General features: G+C 32.8%; 1 protein-coding gene across 1 annotated transcript in view; it reads right to left on the minus strand.

Moving 5' to 3' along the window:
• The window catches only part of CAPZA2 (capping actin protein of muscle Z-line subunit alpha 2), a 57,620-nt gene that overhangs the window by 10,513 nt on the left and 29,703 nt on the right, over positions 1-17,404 (minus strand). Inside the window, exons 2-6 of the mRNA XM_040644079.1 lie at positions 16,197-16,260; positions 12,426-12,477; positions 7,238-7,301; positions 2,933-3,139; positions 1,261-1,340 (exon numbers count right to left, since the gene is read on the minus strand). Coding sequence (XP_040500013.1) covers positions 1,261-1,340; positions 2,933-3,139; positions 7,238-7,301; positions 12,426-12,477; positions 16,197-16,260 — 467 coding nt within the window. The remainder of the gene's footprint in view (positions 1-1,260; positions 1,341-2,932; positions 3,140-7,237; positions 7,302-12,425; positions 12,478-16,196; positions 16,261-17,404) is intronic.

Below are 17,404 nucleotides of genomic sequence, written 5' to 3' on the forward strand. Positions count from 1 at the left end.
TAGTAAATTAACTGTAACATCTCCAATATGTATTAGTGAAACTTAGTAACAAGAATTTTCCTTTAATAGTTTAATCTCAACAAGACTGATTTTATGATACGTATCTTGGCACAAATTGCATAAATTAATAGATTTATTTCTTTAGGATATTCGTAGGTTACTGCTCCAAGTTTTTACACCTAAAATGGAGAAACTACCCTTTTATTAAGTCCAAAAAAGTAACTTTATATACCAGGATCTTTAGGTAACTGCACAGCCTGTCATTAAGGCGTATGTTTACATATGGAATTGACTTTCCTTCAGTGATAATGGATCTGCATTTCTCCAAATGTTCTTGGTTAACCTTGTAACCTTGTATTTATTTCTAAGATGGTTAAATAGTGGAGCAATCTTGGGCCATGAACCAAATTAGTCCATAGGGGTTTGATACCTCTTACTTTACCCTCAAGAGCACAACCAACCAACCTGGCTAAACAAGTCAAATATTATGACTATACTTACTCTGATGATCTTAGCATGTATTAACAAAAAAAGAGGATAAAGGTGAAGATTTCATTCAATTCTGAATTTATAAAGTCTTGCAGAGCCTCGGAATTTTAAAAAGGTATCTCAGAAATAGTCTTGTCTAAAACTACAAAGGCTCAACAACTTGTCAAAGGTCCAAGATAATAGGGAAAGTCAGTGCTTTAGGGGACTGGACTTTTATAAGGAATAATCAACAAATTGATTACAAACTCCTAATTTAATTAAAATGAAATTATTATTGTAATCTGCCTCACTGTCTAAAACATGTCATTACTTCCTTACACTGGCCAACCAAGCACAAAGCAATCCACATGAAAACATCTACTTCAGAGCCCCCGAAGTTCACTAGAACAATCATTTTTCTTTCCCTTTATAATTACCTCTGTCCTCCTCTCCCATATAAATCTCATTCAGGAACAATCCCTTCTCAGAAAGAGCATATGGGCCTGCCAACTGGTCTGCTCGTAGGCACAAATGTTCCCTTAGGATGCTGCTTGCAAGTCTCTAAACACTCGATGCAATCCCACGCTCTTATTCACTGAGTGTCAATAGATTTACCGCTACCTTTAAATAATTATGCTGATTATGGAGCAAATACCTTTCTTATATCAAAAGGCTAAAGTTTTATGTTTCGATTGCACTTATACACAAACGAGGTACAGGTCCAACCAATAAAACAAGGACTACAAAGGATATAAATGCCAAAATTCCCCAAAATACAAAATTTTAACTTACCAAAAGTTTTTTGCTTGGAACTGATGGCTTTCTATGCATGCAATAATGGTTTGCTGTCCATCTATTTTTTTACCATATACCTTAATGGCAAAGAAAATAAAGAGAAGAGTAAATTCAGGGCCACAGAATATTTAGCTTTAAACATCTGCATTAAAAAAATTGTATAGCACTTCGGGAGGAACATATAAAAGAATACAGAGTAGGTCATCACTCTAATATAGTAATTAGAAAAACAAGTACTCAACCATGTAAACTTATGATCACAAATTCTTAGTGAATCATAAAAAAGCACAAAATTTATAAAGCAAAACTCATTGTTATACCCTAAAAATATTCACAAACATCTTAGACATACCATACTTTTCATTCCAAAAACAGGTATTACAAGAAGTGTAGACAATTTATTTTAAACATGTAGATACCAATCTGGCTATTTCCACACAAACAAAAACTGGACCTACACTGTGATTATCATCTTTGTTTTCTTCACAATCTTAGAGGTGGTCATTTCTTCAGTCATTTTACAAAGTATTAGGACAGAGGTGAGAAAGTTAACTTACTTACAACCAAAAAAGGTCCTTAAGAGAATGCCTGTGATGGTGTAATGATGTTATTTCACCTCTTATTTACTGCTTTAAAAGCCATGGATAATTTGTACCTTTCAACCCTCCGGGAGCAAATAAGGACTCTCTAACACAACCTAACTACCTATTCTTGAGTTATTCTTCCAAAATAATCCTAATCAACAAGGTTATAATTCAAGGAATTTGTAAAGTATTTTAGGTTACGCTGTAATTTTTCTTCAAATAATTACTGAGAGCTACATACGTAAGGGGATCATATGAATTTCTGTCCTAACCAGAAAATTTCTGAGAGTGAAATGGGATGCTACTGGTAATATTAATAATTATGTTGGGACAGCAAGTATAAACCAGGATATATGGTAACCTTAGGTTCCAGAGGTAGGCAGAGGCCAGGTCCAGAAGGCTGTGAAAGCCATGTTCAGAAGCCTAGATTCTATCCTAAGTGTAATGGAAAATCTTTGAATGATTTCCAGCATGGGATTTTCATGATCTGATCTGTATTTCAAAAGATATCTCTGGCTATGGAAAAGATCAAAGAAACACAAACAAACTGGGGGAGGGGAGGGAGCCTGAAAAGCCTACCTGGGTACAAACAATCTTATGAAAAAAAGAAAAAAAAAAGGGCTCCTAATTTCTACCATATTTCATACTGAAAATATAAAAACAGGTTAAACCTATGAAAGAACCACATTAAAAAAAGAGACTTGATTATAAAACAGGCAAGGACATGATTCCACTTCCAAATAATTTAATTTGTTCGAAGATCTTGAAAGGAAGTTTGATCTAAACTTACTGAGATGAGTTATGAACATGAGATTAAAGAATCTTATAGCATAATGCTCTAATCAATGTATGACAATTTCTACTTGGATTTAATTCAAGGTACAACCATTTCTCCATTTTGGGCAATCATAATATACTATTTAGAGTTTCTTGAAAAAATATTCTTAGAAATATTTACTTCAGGAAAAAAAAAACAATGGCAAGTTATAAAATGTCAGTTCTGTAAGTTACATATTTCAGGAGATCAGAAAAACAATGTCATATTTACATAAGACAAAAGAAAAATATGCATATTGATAACTTACAGTGCAGACCCCATTTGGATAATGTTCTTTTACATAAGCTCGCAGAGCAGTTTCTACTGAAGTTCTCCATGATTCAACTGCATTTTCTGCTTCATACGGTCTTGGATCAGTTGCTTCCTTTCTTAAGTGATCAAATTTGAAACAGATTCTGTTTTTGGGATCCAAAAACTTTCCGTTTCCCAAGTCGCCATGTTCTGTTATCAATACCTTCAATGATGCGATGAATTTGGAAAAAAAAAAGTATTTAAAATAACATTTAAGTACTGATATATATTAATATACATTCACTTAAGTTTTTTCCTTAACACTGTAAAATAATCCTACTCCAAGCAACTGGTTTAACTGTATTGCACAACTGTAATAATACAAATGAGGCGACTCTTGTTCAGCTAAGATCAGTGGATCTGATTTTCTTCCAATGTAACTTCTCACTACCTGGTGAAAAGAATGCATCTTCTGATATATTGCTGGAGTTTTGGTTTGTTTGGGTTTTTTTTTTTGTTTTTTTTTTTAGGTCTATAAACAATTTACTATTTCCATTATCAGTTTTCAGTTCTCGAAACTAAGGAACTGGTAATAACCTTCAACGAGAATGGTTACAAGAATAGCTTTAACCCACAGAGAATACTCTTCAGTGTCCTACATTGTTCTGGGCCCACAATCTCATCCACTGTGAAGTGTCTGCTTGTTTTTATAATCTATTCATTGACAGTTGTTTTCAACTGACCTTCAAATTTTTAAACATGTAATTTATACTTTTATGTACATTTAAGTTGCACATGCGTAAATGTGATATTCTGTGCTTTATACTAAAATTTCCCCTCTTGTTCTTCCCTTGCCAACTCTCCCAATCTTTGACTCCTTACCTATGTTAGAACTTCCCCATCCCTCTAATATAAATTGTGCACACATAGGATGTATCCTTCTAAATTTTTTTCAGCCATACAATCCCACATAGATAAATAAAAACACATCTATGTATACATATACACACATACAGGGTTTTTTTGGTCACTGTTTTACAAGAATGGAATGAAGATGCACACGTACACAAATTTTTCTGCATCTGGCTTTTTTTCAGTATCAACACCTTATAGAAATCCTTCAAAGTCAATCGTAAACCTTTCAGCATTCTTTTTAATGGCTGCATAATGTCCCACAATGTGGCTATAACATAATTTATTCTGCCATTCTGCTACTGATAGACCATCTCTTTTATTTCAAGGCTGTTCTCTTTTTGGGGAGAGGAATGGGGACATTAAAAATGTTAAAATAAGTACTTTTGTACACATATTTTAACATGTTAATGTTATTTCCATTAAATGCTTCCATTTCTCTTAAATATATTCCCAGTGTGGGGACAGTAGGTAAAGGGTCTGTATGTTTTTAATTTTTAATACATTTCCAAAAAGATGGCTGTGACAATCCACATTTTTATCAACAGTGTATAAGATGTATTCCCTTCACATTACCACCATCAATAGGTATATGATTCTTTTTTCAATCTGATGGGTATAAAATATCTAATTACTTTAATTAATTTCTCTGACTACTGACAGATCTAAATATCTTTTTGTGTGTGGGCCATTTGTTTTTCTGTAAGCAATATTCTTTGATATTTTTCATCTGTGGGGTTTTTTTTGTTCTTTTCTTATTAATTTATGAGTCCTTTGTTTAAGGTATCTGTTTCATTTTATGGTTGAAATAATTATTATGTAGCAAAATGTCCATCTTTTCTTCTATAGTTTCTGGGTTTCCAGACTTATTTAAGATAGTCTCCCTGCCCTAGTATTGTACATATAAGACTCTTTTCTCTTAAAATTTTAGTCACTTTACAAATTTTTAATCCACCTCAAATTTATCTCTTTATGTTGTATGAGATAGAGGTTCAAATTATCTTAACAGAAACCAGTTATGCCAATCTTTTATTACGTGTTTATCTAAAGTATAATCTTGTCACGCATAAAAATTTTCATATATTTTGGGACTAAATTCTGGTTCTATATGCTGCTGTACTGATCTATTAGTCTACTTTATACAAAACCATCCTGATTTGACTTTACATTTGTTATAAAGCATCTTCTGCTACCTAGTAAAGAAATTCTCTTACCCATTCTAACTCTTCTTACATTTTTTTTCCAAGCATGTATTTTGTTTGCATAAACTTCATGAACATTTTGAACTATTAGGATTTTAATCAAATTGCAATAAATTTGTATTTTAATTTTTAAATAATTTAACTTTTTATTTTCAAAATAGAATATGGTGTTGTCTTTCCATTGTCACATTGTGTTTTGTGGTTTTTTTTTTTTAATTGAGGTTTCCTTAAGTTTTTATTTATTTATTTGACAGAGAGAGAGACAGCCAGCAAGAGAGGGAACACAAACAGGGGGAGTGGGAGAGGAAGAAGCAGGCTCCTGGAGGAGGAGCCTGATGTGGGGCTGGATCCCAGAACGCCCGGATCACGCCCTGAGCTGAAGGCTGAAGGCAGACGCTTAATAACTGAGCCACCCAGGCGCCCCCTGAGTTTTGTGTTTTAAGAAGACAACCACCATTGTCTTCACAATCCTTTGCCTTTCTTGTTAAGGTTATTCTTAGGTTAATGCACAGTTTTACCAATTAAAAGGAATTCCTCCCCCTCCAATCATTTCTAATGTAAAGTAGTTATTTGGCGCAATAGAGGACAGCTAATGAGTTTTGTATACTTACCTTAAATTCAGCCATCTCACAAAACTGTTTTAAGTCTAGTAGTTTCTTTTGTTTGGGAGGTTGACTATATAAATCATGTAACCTAGGAGTTTACTTTTCTAAAGCTTTAAAAGTTCTCATTCTCTTGTCTTATTTGCTATACCTCCATTAGGTTAGATAATAAGCAGACAAACCTGGCAAATTTTCTATTTTAACTACAATTATTTTAGTGTTTGTAGTCTATGATATTTACCGTGATTTTTGCTAAACAGTCTACTATATTTAAGAGGTCTTCTTCTATCCCTAGATTACTCAGGGTTTTTGTAATAACGACTAGCGGCTGGATTTTTCAAATTTCTTTTCACTGTCTGCTGATGCGTCATAAAGTTTTTCTCTTTCATTTGTTGGTTAACAGGTAACACCAATATATTGCCTTCCATGGAACCACTCATGCATTCTTGTAATAAATTCTATTTAGTCTTCACTGTCACTCTTTTGATATATCCCAGGATTCAATTTGTTAATATCTATTTAAAGTTTTTAAATCTATGGTCATATGTGAGATTAGAGTTTGATTTTTTGTTTTATCTTTATTAGGTTTAAGTATTAATATTATGCTAAGTTCATAAGTGAGTTTGGGAGCTATCTTTTCTTTTAGGGACGTGTTTTAAGAAAATTGTGGTGAATGTGCCCAAAGGTACAAAGATTTACAATACAGCTTTGTTTACAGTTAAAGAAAGAAAGAAAAAAAAAAAAACCAAAATCTCCCAAGAGAAAGAAAATAAATATAGGAGATTCATAAAATGAAACACTATATAGCTTCACAAATATGTGTATATAAACACATGCATGTCTATATATATATAAGCTTGTTTCCTCTGCAGTTATAAGTCATCTTCTGTCTAGGCTGTCTTTTCCCCCTGTAAATACAAGACTACATATTACATAACAAATAATGCCAAATGTAAGCTTTGACATATCTAGCCACTAATAACTAATTGTTACAACTCTCTCATGTTCAACCTACCCGTTCCTTCTTTATATTGTTTTATGTAAGTTGTGCTTCACACAAGCACAATATGAATTAGTATAATCACTGTTTGATTATTAATAACTCTAAACCAAAAAAAACCCCAAAAACCCAAAAAAAACCAAACTAGTGACCTTTGGTGGCTTTCCTTAGCTTAGCAATTCTAACTTTCACTTTGGAAAGAAAAGATTTAATAATTACTAAATGCTAAGTTACTCACATGAAGAACTGTAGAATTCCAGAGCAACCAAAATATGATATAAATCTTACTAATATATATTCTAGATTTTGGATTAATATAGGATTGATTTTTTTTTCCTATAAAAAACAAGAAAGTAGATTTAAAGCAATTATTTTTCTAAAATCTTAAAAGAATTACATTTGAATACTTCTAAAAGGGACTTTGTGCTAGTAGTATTATTGGTCTCAACAAAAACCCCAAATTTTCAATTACTTTGCCCGTAAGAGGCTATGATTTAAATGAATATTTTATCTTTAAACATACCATTTCACAGTTCTTGCAGAATATATTAACCATTATAAATGAAACAAAGAAAAGTTAGATCCCGTGTTCATATGAAACATACCTGATCTTCATAACCTTCAATTTTTACTGGAGTAAACTGGTCCAAGTTATACTGTGCAAATGCACTAAAAAAGAAAAAGGCCAGTTATTTAAAGTCACAAAACTCAACCCTCTTAAAATAGCATGAACAATTCACTTGTCAATAAATCTCCTGCACTATACATGGCAAGTTAAATAAAATTATAATTCTCTATTATTGATCTTACAGTAAATATAAATTCTATATAGATACGGCTATTTTTAAAACTGATGAATGATATGCAGCCTTCAATGTTTAGCAAAAGAGTTAAAACAGTAAATATAATTTGTCCTTTCACTCAATACCTTGAAAGTAAAGGTTAGCCATCTGTAAGATATATATCTAATTACTCGAGTATATATTTAGTACACAACATACCAGGAAACAGAGTAGGTCCTATGAGAGATGCAAAGAGTAATCAGATAGATCCTATGATCGAGGATTTACAGTTGGGTAGGAGAGAGAACAGATAAACATAACCATAACACAAAGTAGAAAGTACTATAAGACAATGACCAATAAAGAAAGCATCAAGGAGAATATACATTTCAAAAAATTATATTTGTTGAGGCAAGGATAAGAAGACCTTCAGGGGTGATTTCTTTAGAAATCTGACACTAAGAAATGGCCTTGAAATAATGAGTAGGCTCTCCTGCAGAAACTGGAGGGATGGGAAGAAAAGAGTATTTCAATTAGAGGGAGCAGGATAAACAAAACACATGAGAAGATAGGTTAGGTCCCCATCACAGAAAGCATCAAGATCAATGCCTGACACATAGCATGTGTTCAATTATATTTACTGAATTAAAGTGAAAGGCCCTGATTGATAGAATATACTTTATTTGGGAGGCAAAGCAGAATCACTGAAGCTTTCTAAGAAGAACCTAACTACCTCTAAAGAAGATTAATTTGGCAGCAGTGTCTATGACAACTGGACACAAGAGCAACTAGAGCCAAAAAAAAAAAAAGGCAGTTAGGTTGTTATTAGGCAAATGTCCATGTTAGAACTGCTGAATAGTCTGAACTAAGAAATGGTAACAAGATGGACTCAGAATAAAGCCCTTCTCTACTATCATATGAGAAATACTACATAATTATGTGATACATTTATAGGAAAGATTCTCATAGTACAACAAATTATCTGAAAAATATGTAAGGACCATATTATATTTTACTGAATCTATAACCTGAGGATTTTTTTCTACACTTAACAGAAAGGATATTGAGTATTTTAAAATTTAGAAATACATCTGTCAACCTAATCTACTTGGAAGGTTTTCTAGATGGCAAAACATCCACTGAATTTTCAGGTTATTAGCTACTTGAGTCTCCTCTAGAAAGGAATGTTTGGTTAAACAAAGCCATCACTGATAAATTAACAGCAGATTAGTAAAGGTAAAAATAGCAGAACAGAATTAAATTACTACCTGTCAAACTCCTGACACTGCATGTTCAAAAAAGATGGGGGTAAACATAGAAATGCACGATGGGGGAGAGGGCAGTATCTATTCACTTCTGATTTTCTTAATTCATTAAAACTATAATTTTCCTAGGAATAGCCTCAACACAGCCAGGCAGTTACTAACCCTAAGTGAATTTATCTCAAAACTAACTGAGATTTTAAAAAAAGAAGTATTCTAGATCACTCAGAAAGTAGGATTCAGGGTGCCTGGGTGGCTCAGTCGGTTAAGCGTCTAGCCTTTGGCTCAGGTCATGATCTTAGGGCCCTGGGATGGAGCCCCACATCGGGCTCCCTGCTCAGTGGGGAGCCTGCTTCTCCCTCTCCCACTCTCCCTACTTGTGTTCCCTCTCTTGCTGTGTCTATGTCAAAAAAAAATAAAAAAATAAAAATCCCTAAAAGACTTATTTACCTCTTCATCATAGTAAGTCTGGCATTCATATGTCAGTTGAATAAAAGCCTCTTTCTGGGTATTTAAAAGTTAGACTTGAGAATACTGACTCTTCAGTATGTCTACTTTTACCTTCTATGAAACACATTGAATTTGTGCCCTTAGGAATAATATTCCACTAAAACCACTCTTAAGAATAATAGCCACGTTCCCCTTGCAGAAAGACAGGAGGGGAAAAATAAGATTAAAAGAGTTAAAGCAACAGGGAAAAGGGGAAAGAAAGGAAGAAAGAAGTACGTATACGTACGAAAGAGAAGTACTTGTACAAAAGAAATTCAGTATCAAAGACCACAAACTGAAAAAGAAATCAACTACAGCTATGCACTTACTCTGGTGAAACTGTCACTGGACACATTCTAAATGTTTATTACAATGCTTTGCAAGCTTGCGTTACATAGTTTTTTGGATGGACTCAGTGATAGGTGATGAATCTTCTTTAGAGGGTGAAACCAACTTTGGAGACATTTTAAAAGTAACTCAGAACCAAGTCTAGTGAACAACGAGGATAATACTATTTTTCCTTGAAAATTATTTCATAAAGAGGACACTGTGAACCACAGTTACATAGTTCTAAAGTCAATCAATGATTTAAGGTATATTTCTCACTTCACAGATACTCTCAGATGCTTACAAAATGAATTCAAATGAACAATTCTGAGAAATTTGGAATGAAGCACTACTGAAGTCAACAAAAAGAACCAACATTTTCTCTTAAGTGTCCATCTAGTTAGCAATCACTTAATGACAGAGTAACTACATGCAGGACAATCTGAAATTTCTACTTAAGGTTTTGATGTTTTTTTCTTGGTATCATACAAGAAACATTTTATCATTAATTACTCATTTCTTCAGACTCATTTCCTTAGAATATCACAGTATCAAGCATTTCAACGTCTGTATCTCTTGAAATGTGGACCAAACTGTCCCCAAAATATTTCATAACAAAAGAGAAATGTAGCTCAAGTTCTAATTTCTTTTTAGAACAAATTCAACTTATTTAATTTAAATGTAAAAGCCATCATCAGATAAGTACTTCTTTGGACAAATAAAATTTCAATACTTTAATCATTTTTGGGTCAAATGTATGGCTATTTCATACCACTTAATGTAATTATGAATATTTCTTTGACCTTCACTAAACTTTATTCTGTTGAGGAAAAACTCTTGTTCTTTCAACAAGTTTCTAATTTTCTTAACTAGTAACAAAAAAACCCCACTAATTCTTGCACCTATATGAAACAACCCACACATTTATTTACCACAGAGAACTGAGAGGAAAAGTACTTTGAAAGTACTGTTAGAAGTTGTAAATGCTGTACATCTTCTTTACTTCCATAAGATTTTTGTCAACATGCCATATGCTATTATAAAGAAAATTAATTTTACTTGAATATACAAATAATTTAAATAAAGTTTAAAGAACTTAGGAATAAGTAGCCATTCACCCAGAAGCTAATCACTAAAGTCAAAGATATAAATTGATTTCTATAAAGCACTTTAATAAAATAATTAATAGGAATAGAAGCAACCCATATGTCCATTGACAGATGAATAAACAAAATGTGGTATATAAATACTCAGTATTAAAAAGGAAACAAATTCTGACATGTGCTACAACATGGATGAACCCTGAAGACATTATGCTTAGTAGAATAAACCAGCCACAAACAACAAATAATGTATGATTTCACTTCTGTGAGACACCTAGTGAAGTCAAATTCATAGAGACAGAAAACAGAAAGGCAGTCAGCAGAGGCACAGGGGAGGGGAGAATGAGAAATTATTGTTTAATGGGTATGGAGTTTTAGTTTGGGAAAATAAAAAAAGTTCTGGAGATGGATGGTGGTGATGGTTACACAATGTGAATGCACTTAATGCCAAAGACCTGTATGTTTAAAAATAATTAAAATGGTAAATTTCATATTTCATACATTTTGTCACAATAAAAGTAATAAACAGGGCGAAACAGGTGAAGAGGGTTAAGAATACACTTATTGTGATGAGTACTGACTAATGTATAAAATTGCTGAATCACTATATTGTACACCTGAAACTAATGTAACACTATATGTTAATTATACTGGAATTAAAAACAAATAAATAATAGTTGCTACTAAAAAATAAAAGGAATTTAAATCAGAAGCAAAACCAGATATGCCTAGAAGTCTGTTGAACCTCTACCTTCATTAGGGCTAACTGTAATGGACAGATCTGATAAAGCCTTGAAACATTACAAAAATAGAGTAAGATAAAATTTCCCCCATTGTTCAGGCTTTCACATATCGGGTAGAATATTAGAGTGAGACAAGGTGCCTGGATGGATACTAAACACTCTTAGCAAGGCACCTAAAATCTGTTTAAATTCATCATTTCCCAATGAGTAATAGAATTGGTTAGCCTAACATATGAGTCCCCACCTTACTTTTGGAGATGGGAACAGAGAAGAGAATCAATTATTTCTCTGAAATCCTAAGGCAGTTGTAGCAAGTCATGATTGTGGTCACTGGTCCAAAGGTGATGTACTAGGATTTAGAACTGCCTAGTTATTTGAACTGCTCACAAATCCAGTAAATATTTACTGAATATGTGTCAGGTACTATATCAGGTATTTGTGAATGAATAAAACTCCTAATTCTTGAAAATCTATTAGGGTCAAACACTTAACAAAAAGTAAAACCTGCATAAAACAGCAATCACAGGGGCGCCTGGGTGGCTCAGTTGTTAAGTGTCCACCTTTGGCACAGGTCATGATCCCAGGGTCCTGGGATCGAGCCCTGCATCGGGCTCCCTGCTCTGCTGGGAGCCTGCTTATCCCTCTCTCACTCCCCCTGCTGGTGTTCCCTCTCTGGCTATGTCTCTGCCCAATAAATAAATAAAATCTAAAAAAAAAAAAAAAAAAAAAAAGGAATCACAATTTAAAAAATCAAAGTTTCCAGATAATTTTATCCAACCTTGCAAATGCCAAAATGTAGTATTGAGTATATAAGCCACTGCCAAATACTCAATGAATAGAGAATTTCATGTTGTAATTGTGTCCCTATGATCAAAAATTTCTCTTTTAGCTGAGCACACACATATAATACACAAATATATTTAAACCTCATCAAAAGTATTTCACTTCTAGTGAAGTACATGCATATGATATATATTTAAACTTGATGTGCAAATATCTATTTCAGGGATTAGTGCTTAAAAACCACCTTTAAAACATTTTTTCTTATCATGTCACTAGTTATGTTAATATAATTTGTAATACTTACTGAGCTGCTCCTTCCCTGAGAAGATTATCATTATTAAGCAGTAACCGAACATCTGCAAAACAAGAATTATGTTTTCTATATTATTATTTTTATATGTTTGAAATTTCTATGTAATGAATGCAGATTACTTTGGTCATGTATTAACACTCCCCACTCTTCCCCCCACCACCCAACAGGTAAGCAATATCAAACTTTTACTCTGATGACAAAAATAACAACAGAAATACACCATGGTATTATTTTCTAAAAGATACTGGTTAGGAACAGGAGAGGGAATTAAACAGAAATATAAATTTCCCCAGCTATCCGAAAGTTCACTTTACGCTACTTGGCTTTTACCTGTTTCTGCTAACTGAATGGAATCCAAGATTTTTCACTTTTACCAAATGGTAATTGGTTTCTCCATTTTATGCCATTTCGATTTATGAAAGATTTCATAGAACGCTCTATTTTCAGACAGCAGGGGAAGCCTGTACATGTTATTTTATACCTTACTAATTAATAGCCAATGTAGGCAGACTGTATTTCCAAGGAATCAAAGCGGAGATAAGCTCCATCAAAAAAATCGTCTGATGAGAGCTGCAGAAGATGTCTGCCTCCTAGTTTGACAACATTAGCATGAGTTTCAAATGAATTTGCTTCATACAAAAAGGGAATAAGCAAGATAACAGCTTGTGAACAGAGCGCAGATGTAGTCATTTCTGTCCTCAGACAGCTCATGTTCAAATAACAGATGAATACATTTAGTTCAATACGGATAACTGCTTTAGTTGATTTAGCAATCTCACTTTGGTTATTGATTCTTAATTCTGTTCTAATTTTAGACTCAACTATTATGTAGACATTTGCCTACTCATCATTAAAACATAACTTTAAAAATAATACTTTTATTGGAAAATCTAAGCACTCTGTAAAAGAATAAGGAAAAAAAATCAAATAATTTCACCAAACAAAATTCTACTCTAATCTTGGTATATTTTCTTTATTTTTCCTACACACCTGGCTATTTTATACAGTTGCTATCATAAAGTACATACTACAATATATCCTAATCTTTTCATTAAATGAAAAGAACACAAATAACCTAAGTATCTTCCATTAAGAACTAGTTAAATACAATACAGACTATATAGTTCTTGTAAACAGTGTAAAATTGAGCAGCCATTAAAAACAATGTAGATGTGAAAAAAAATGTAAATGTGTATTTATCAACATGAAATACATCCATAACATGATAAACAGGAAGGGGCAAACCCAGTATACGTAGTATTATCATATTTATGCAATGTTATGTATCTTATATATCTCTCTAAACTGAGAGATGTTAGAAGTATTTCAAACACTGGAGAACTAGAGGGCAGAATTTTATGTGAGTTTTAGGTCCATTTTTGCACTTTGGAAATTTTAGAACGACTATGAATCATTTCTACACAAATTATAAAGCTACTCCAAAAGAAAAAATATTGACTATTCACATGCCTCTTCTCAAGAGCAGGCCCCAATTTAAAAAATAATCTCTTTCGCTAACTACTAAATACTACTACTTTGATTTCTAAATTAACTGATTTTAAGCAATGGAAGCTGCTGCCTAAAAAATTATTCTAAAAAATACATTTAAAATTTTAGTTATTCTTATCTCACAAAACTGGGGATTTCTATTTGATAAATATGATGCTTTCATATTCAATATTTAAAACATAATCATTAACAGTGGTACTGCTTGGTAGTGTAGCTTTTCCAGCTCTAAATGGGAAAAAAATTTAAAAGCAGGATCTATTTGATCCAGTTAGCTTTACTCTGGAAAGTTTTTATTATAAGAAAAGTACAGAAAAAGAAATAGAAAGACAAAATTTGAATAAAATCTACTCTTAAAGAAAGGATTAGGCTGTGGTTCCAAGCCAGGCTACACATCAGAATCATAAGGGGGTGAGTATAAGGCTTTTAAAAAACCAAAAACCAAAAAACAAGAAACAACAAAAAAACCTGTATTTCAGAGTTCCTGCCGAGATCTACCACATCAGTTTCTGAGAATGAAGACCAGAAATTTATGTTTCAACGATTCTAACACAGCCAGCCTAGGAAACAGTATTTCGGGAAGACTAAACTAACAAGATTTTATGACTTTGCAATTCTGAAATCTGTTGCTTCTCTTTGAATCATCACACTGGTCTTATCAACAAAAATAGCAATGAAAATAATCAAATCATGACATTTCCCCTTCAAATGCTTAATTCCTTTTTAACTCTAAAATGCTCCCTATTTAAAACTTACATAATATCCTATACCCCACTTCTATTCCATAGCTTATTCTCTACCCCAAGCCTACTGAATGGCTGTCCTAAATGTCCAAATTTATTGTACCTCAACAAAGGATTTACCAATATCAATTTCCAGTGAGACTTAGGAAAACAATTTCTAAGACTCATACATTCTTTAAGGGCCCTTCTGATTAACAAATTTGTAGGGCATTTAATTCAAGGAAGAACATTCAGTGAAAAGCATCTAGAATTACAATTTATTCTTGGTTCTACGAATTACACAGAGTTTGGGGGTCACTGATTTTACTGCAGTTTCACCATTATTAATTCAAGTTACATGCCAACTTTTGAACCTAAGGAACATAGAGGCTGAAGTAAACCCCACAGGAAGCAGAAATATTTGTGAATTCTCTCCCAACTTAATTCTCTCCCAACTTCCCAATTCACTACTTTAGGTTTTACAGTTATCTTAAAAGGCAGAATACAGTATAGACTTCCCATTCTTTCTCTAAGTGTAGCTCAGTGGTTAAATTTTTAAATGCATAAAAATTATCATACGTAACTGTATGCATTAAATCATGAATTGTAGTTTGTGGAAGATTTAAGAAATTTTCCAGGGTAATTTTAACTTTACAAGATTTTTTTACTTTAAACCTGATCTTTTTTGAGGTGAGATTCCATTATATCTTATACTATGAATGAAAATGAGTGATTAAATTTCTTTAAAAACATGTTTAAATAGTTTACTCTGGAATAGAATGTTTTAAAAATAAAATTGAAGAGTCCTGTGAAAATTAGTTTTAATTTTAGACAGTGAAGGCCAAATACATGTAAGTAGAAATAACACATTTACAGTTCCTATGGTAATTTATTCTTAAAACTGCTTAAGAAAAGTTTTGTAAAAAGATCACTACAGGCCATTTTCTCGGTGACTGTTTCAACCACATCATTCTCACTATTAAAGAGGAGCTACTGTTAGTTTTTACAGCAACCAGGAGACTGTATAACAGTTTAAATTTCTGATCTATGGTAGACAGCTATAAAAATGTTTGCCACTGAGGTTTAAAGAAAGGCATACTGTGAACTAATTTGTAAGATATAAATTAGTTCTTACATGTTTTCACATCCTCTGAACATAGTGAAACAATGCTCCCCCCTGCTTTTTTTGGGTTGTTCTTATTATTCTAGGTTCTTCTTTAAAAGGAATACATAAGTGCATTTCACAATTCCAAAAAATAGCTAAAATTGAAATTGTCTTTTAAAAAAATTTAATATTACTCTTTTAAGGTGGTTAACTTACTCAAACATAATTATCATATATATCATAATTACATTCTAGCCATTATGAAATCCATATTGACAAAAATTTTCACTATAATTCAGAAAGTACAGATTTTTCGACATACTACCCCCCCCCCGCCCTTAGCTTAGTTCTTTTGGTTGTACAATTTATTCTTTTAAAAAAAGGAGTGCTTGATACATCAAGCCTTAGTGCTATGAATTAAACACTCACCATTAAACACCTCATTAAATTCTCCAGGAGGGGCATGAATAATGAATTTTGCTGCTATACGCACCTAAAATAGAAATAAAGATATAAATGTTCCATGGCATAGGCCTCTGCTAAAATAACCAAAAATACATTCAAAGTTATACTACTTCAAAGTTCTACTGAAAATGGCTTAAAGATTTTTTTCAAAGATAGTGATACTTCCTCAAATATCTTAACTTTATTACTGTTTCAATCATTATAATCACAATGTATAGGCTGAATGCAGATAAAATACATATTTAACACATTTAAAGATTCAAAGCTACCTACATATACACATTTTCTCATAAGTAAATTCTTCTTTTAAAGTAAAATGGAAAAAAAGTATCAATCAAGAAAATTTGTATGTGCAAAGATGTATTGAGGTATAATAAAGAAAACAGATATACTAAATTTGTTTCCTTAATCACTAATTAGTGAAAAATGTATAAAAGAAGGGTTTTAACATGAGACCTGACTGAATCTTAGGAAATCTTAGTTCAAAGATACATGAGAGAGAAAATATCAACAGGTATACTGACAGGCATATTTTAAGAGAATAAAGGTCACATCTGATAAAAAGATCAATCACTAATGAAAATAAGAGCTTAAATGGCATGCCCAATATTCTAGTTTAATGAAGAAGTCTTGAATATTTGTAACAGTTTTCCAATCAAATTCTGACTACGCCAGCAACTTCTAACTAAGTTGTGGCAGACTTTCCCAAAAGCGCAGTCCCCCAACAAACAGTATCGNCAGCGGCGGCAGCAGCAGCAGCAGCAGCAGCAGCAGCAGCAATCTTGTCAGAAACTCAGTCAAGGGCCCCACCCTGACTGGATGAGACTCTCTGGAAACAGGCCCAGGAAACACTATTTAGACAAGATATTCAGGTGATTTATTAATACACATTCATGTATTTGCTGAATTCAATATTGCCGAGGGTGGCAAAAACAAGTATTTTCATATTTCCCATTTATCAGCACCGTCACTGTTCTGATGTGGAAACTAAAAATAACGGAAACAAAAGGAAACAGTAATAATGTTTGTGTGTAGATGTGTATAGGTGCATGCATCCAAGTACACATGATTTTCAGAGGAGACAGATGAAAAAGAGGTTATCCATGGCTAGAAAGAAGATGTTCCTAGTTAAAGGCCACATATGTGACAAGGCGTTAAAAAGGTAGAAAATG

The sequence above is a fragment of the Ursus maritimus genome, unplaced genomic scaffold, assembly GCF_017311325.1.
Source record: "Ursus maritimus isolate PB19 unplaced genomic scaffold, ASM1731132v1 scaffold_3, whole genome shotgun sequence".
Classification (NCBI taxonomy): Eukaryota; Metazoa; Chordata; class Mammalia; order Carnivora; family Ursidae; genus Ursus; species Ursus maritimus.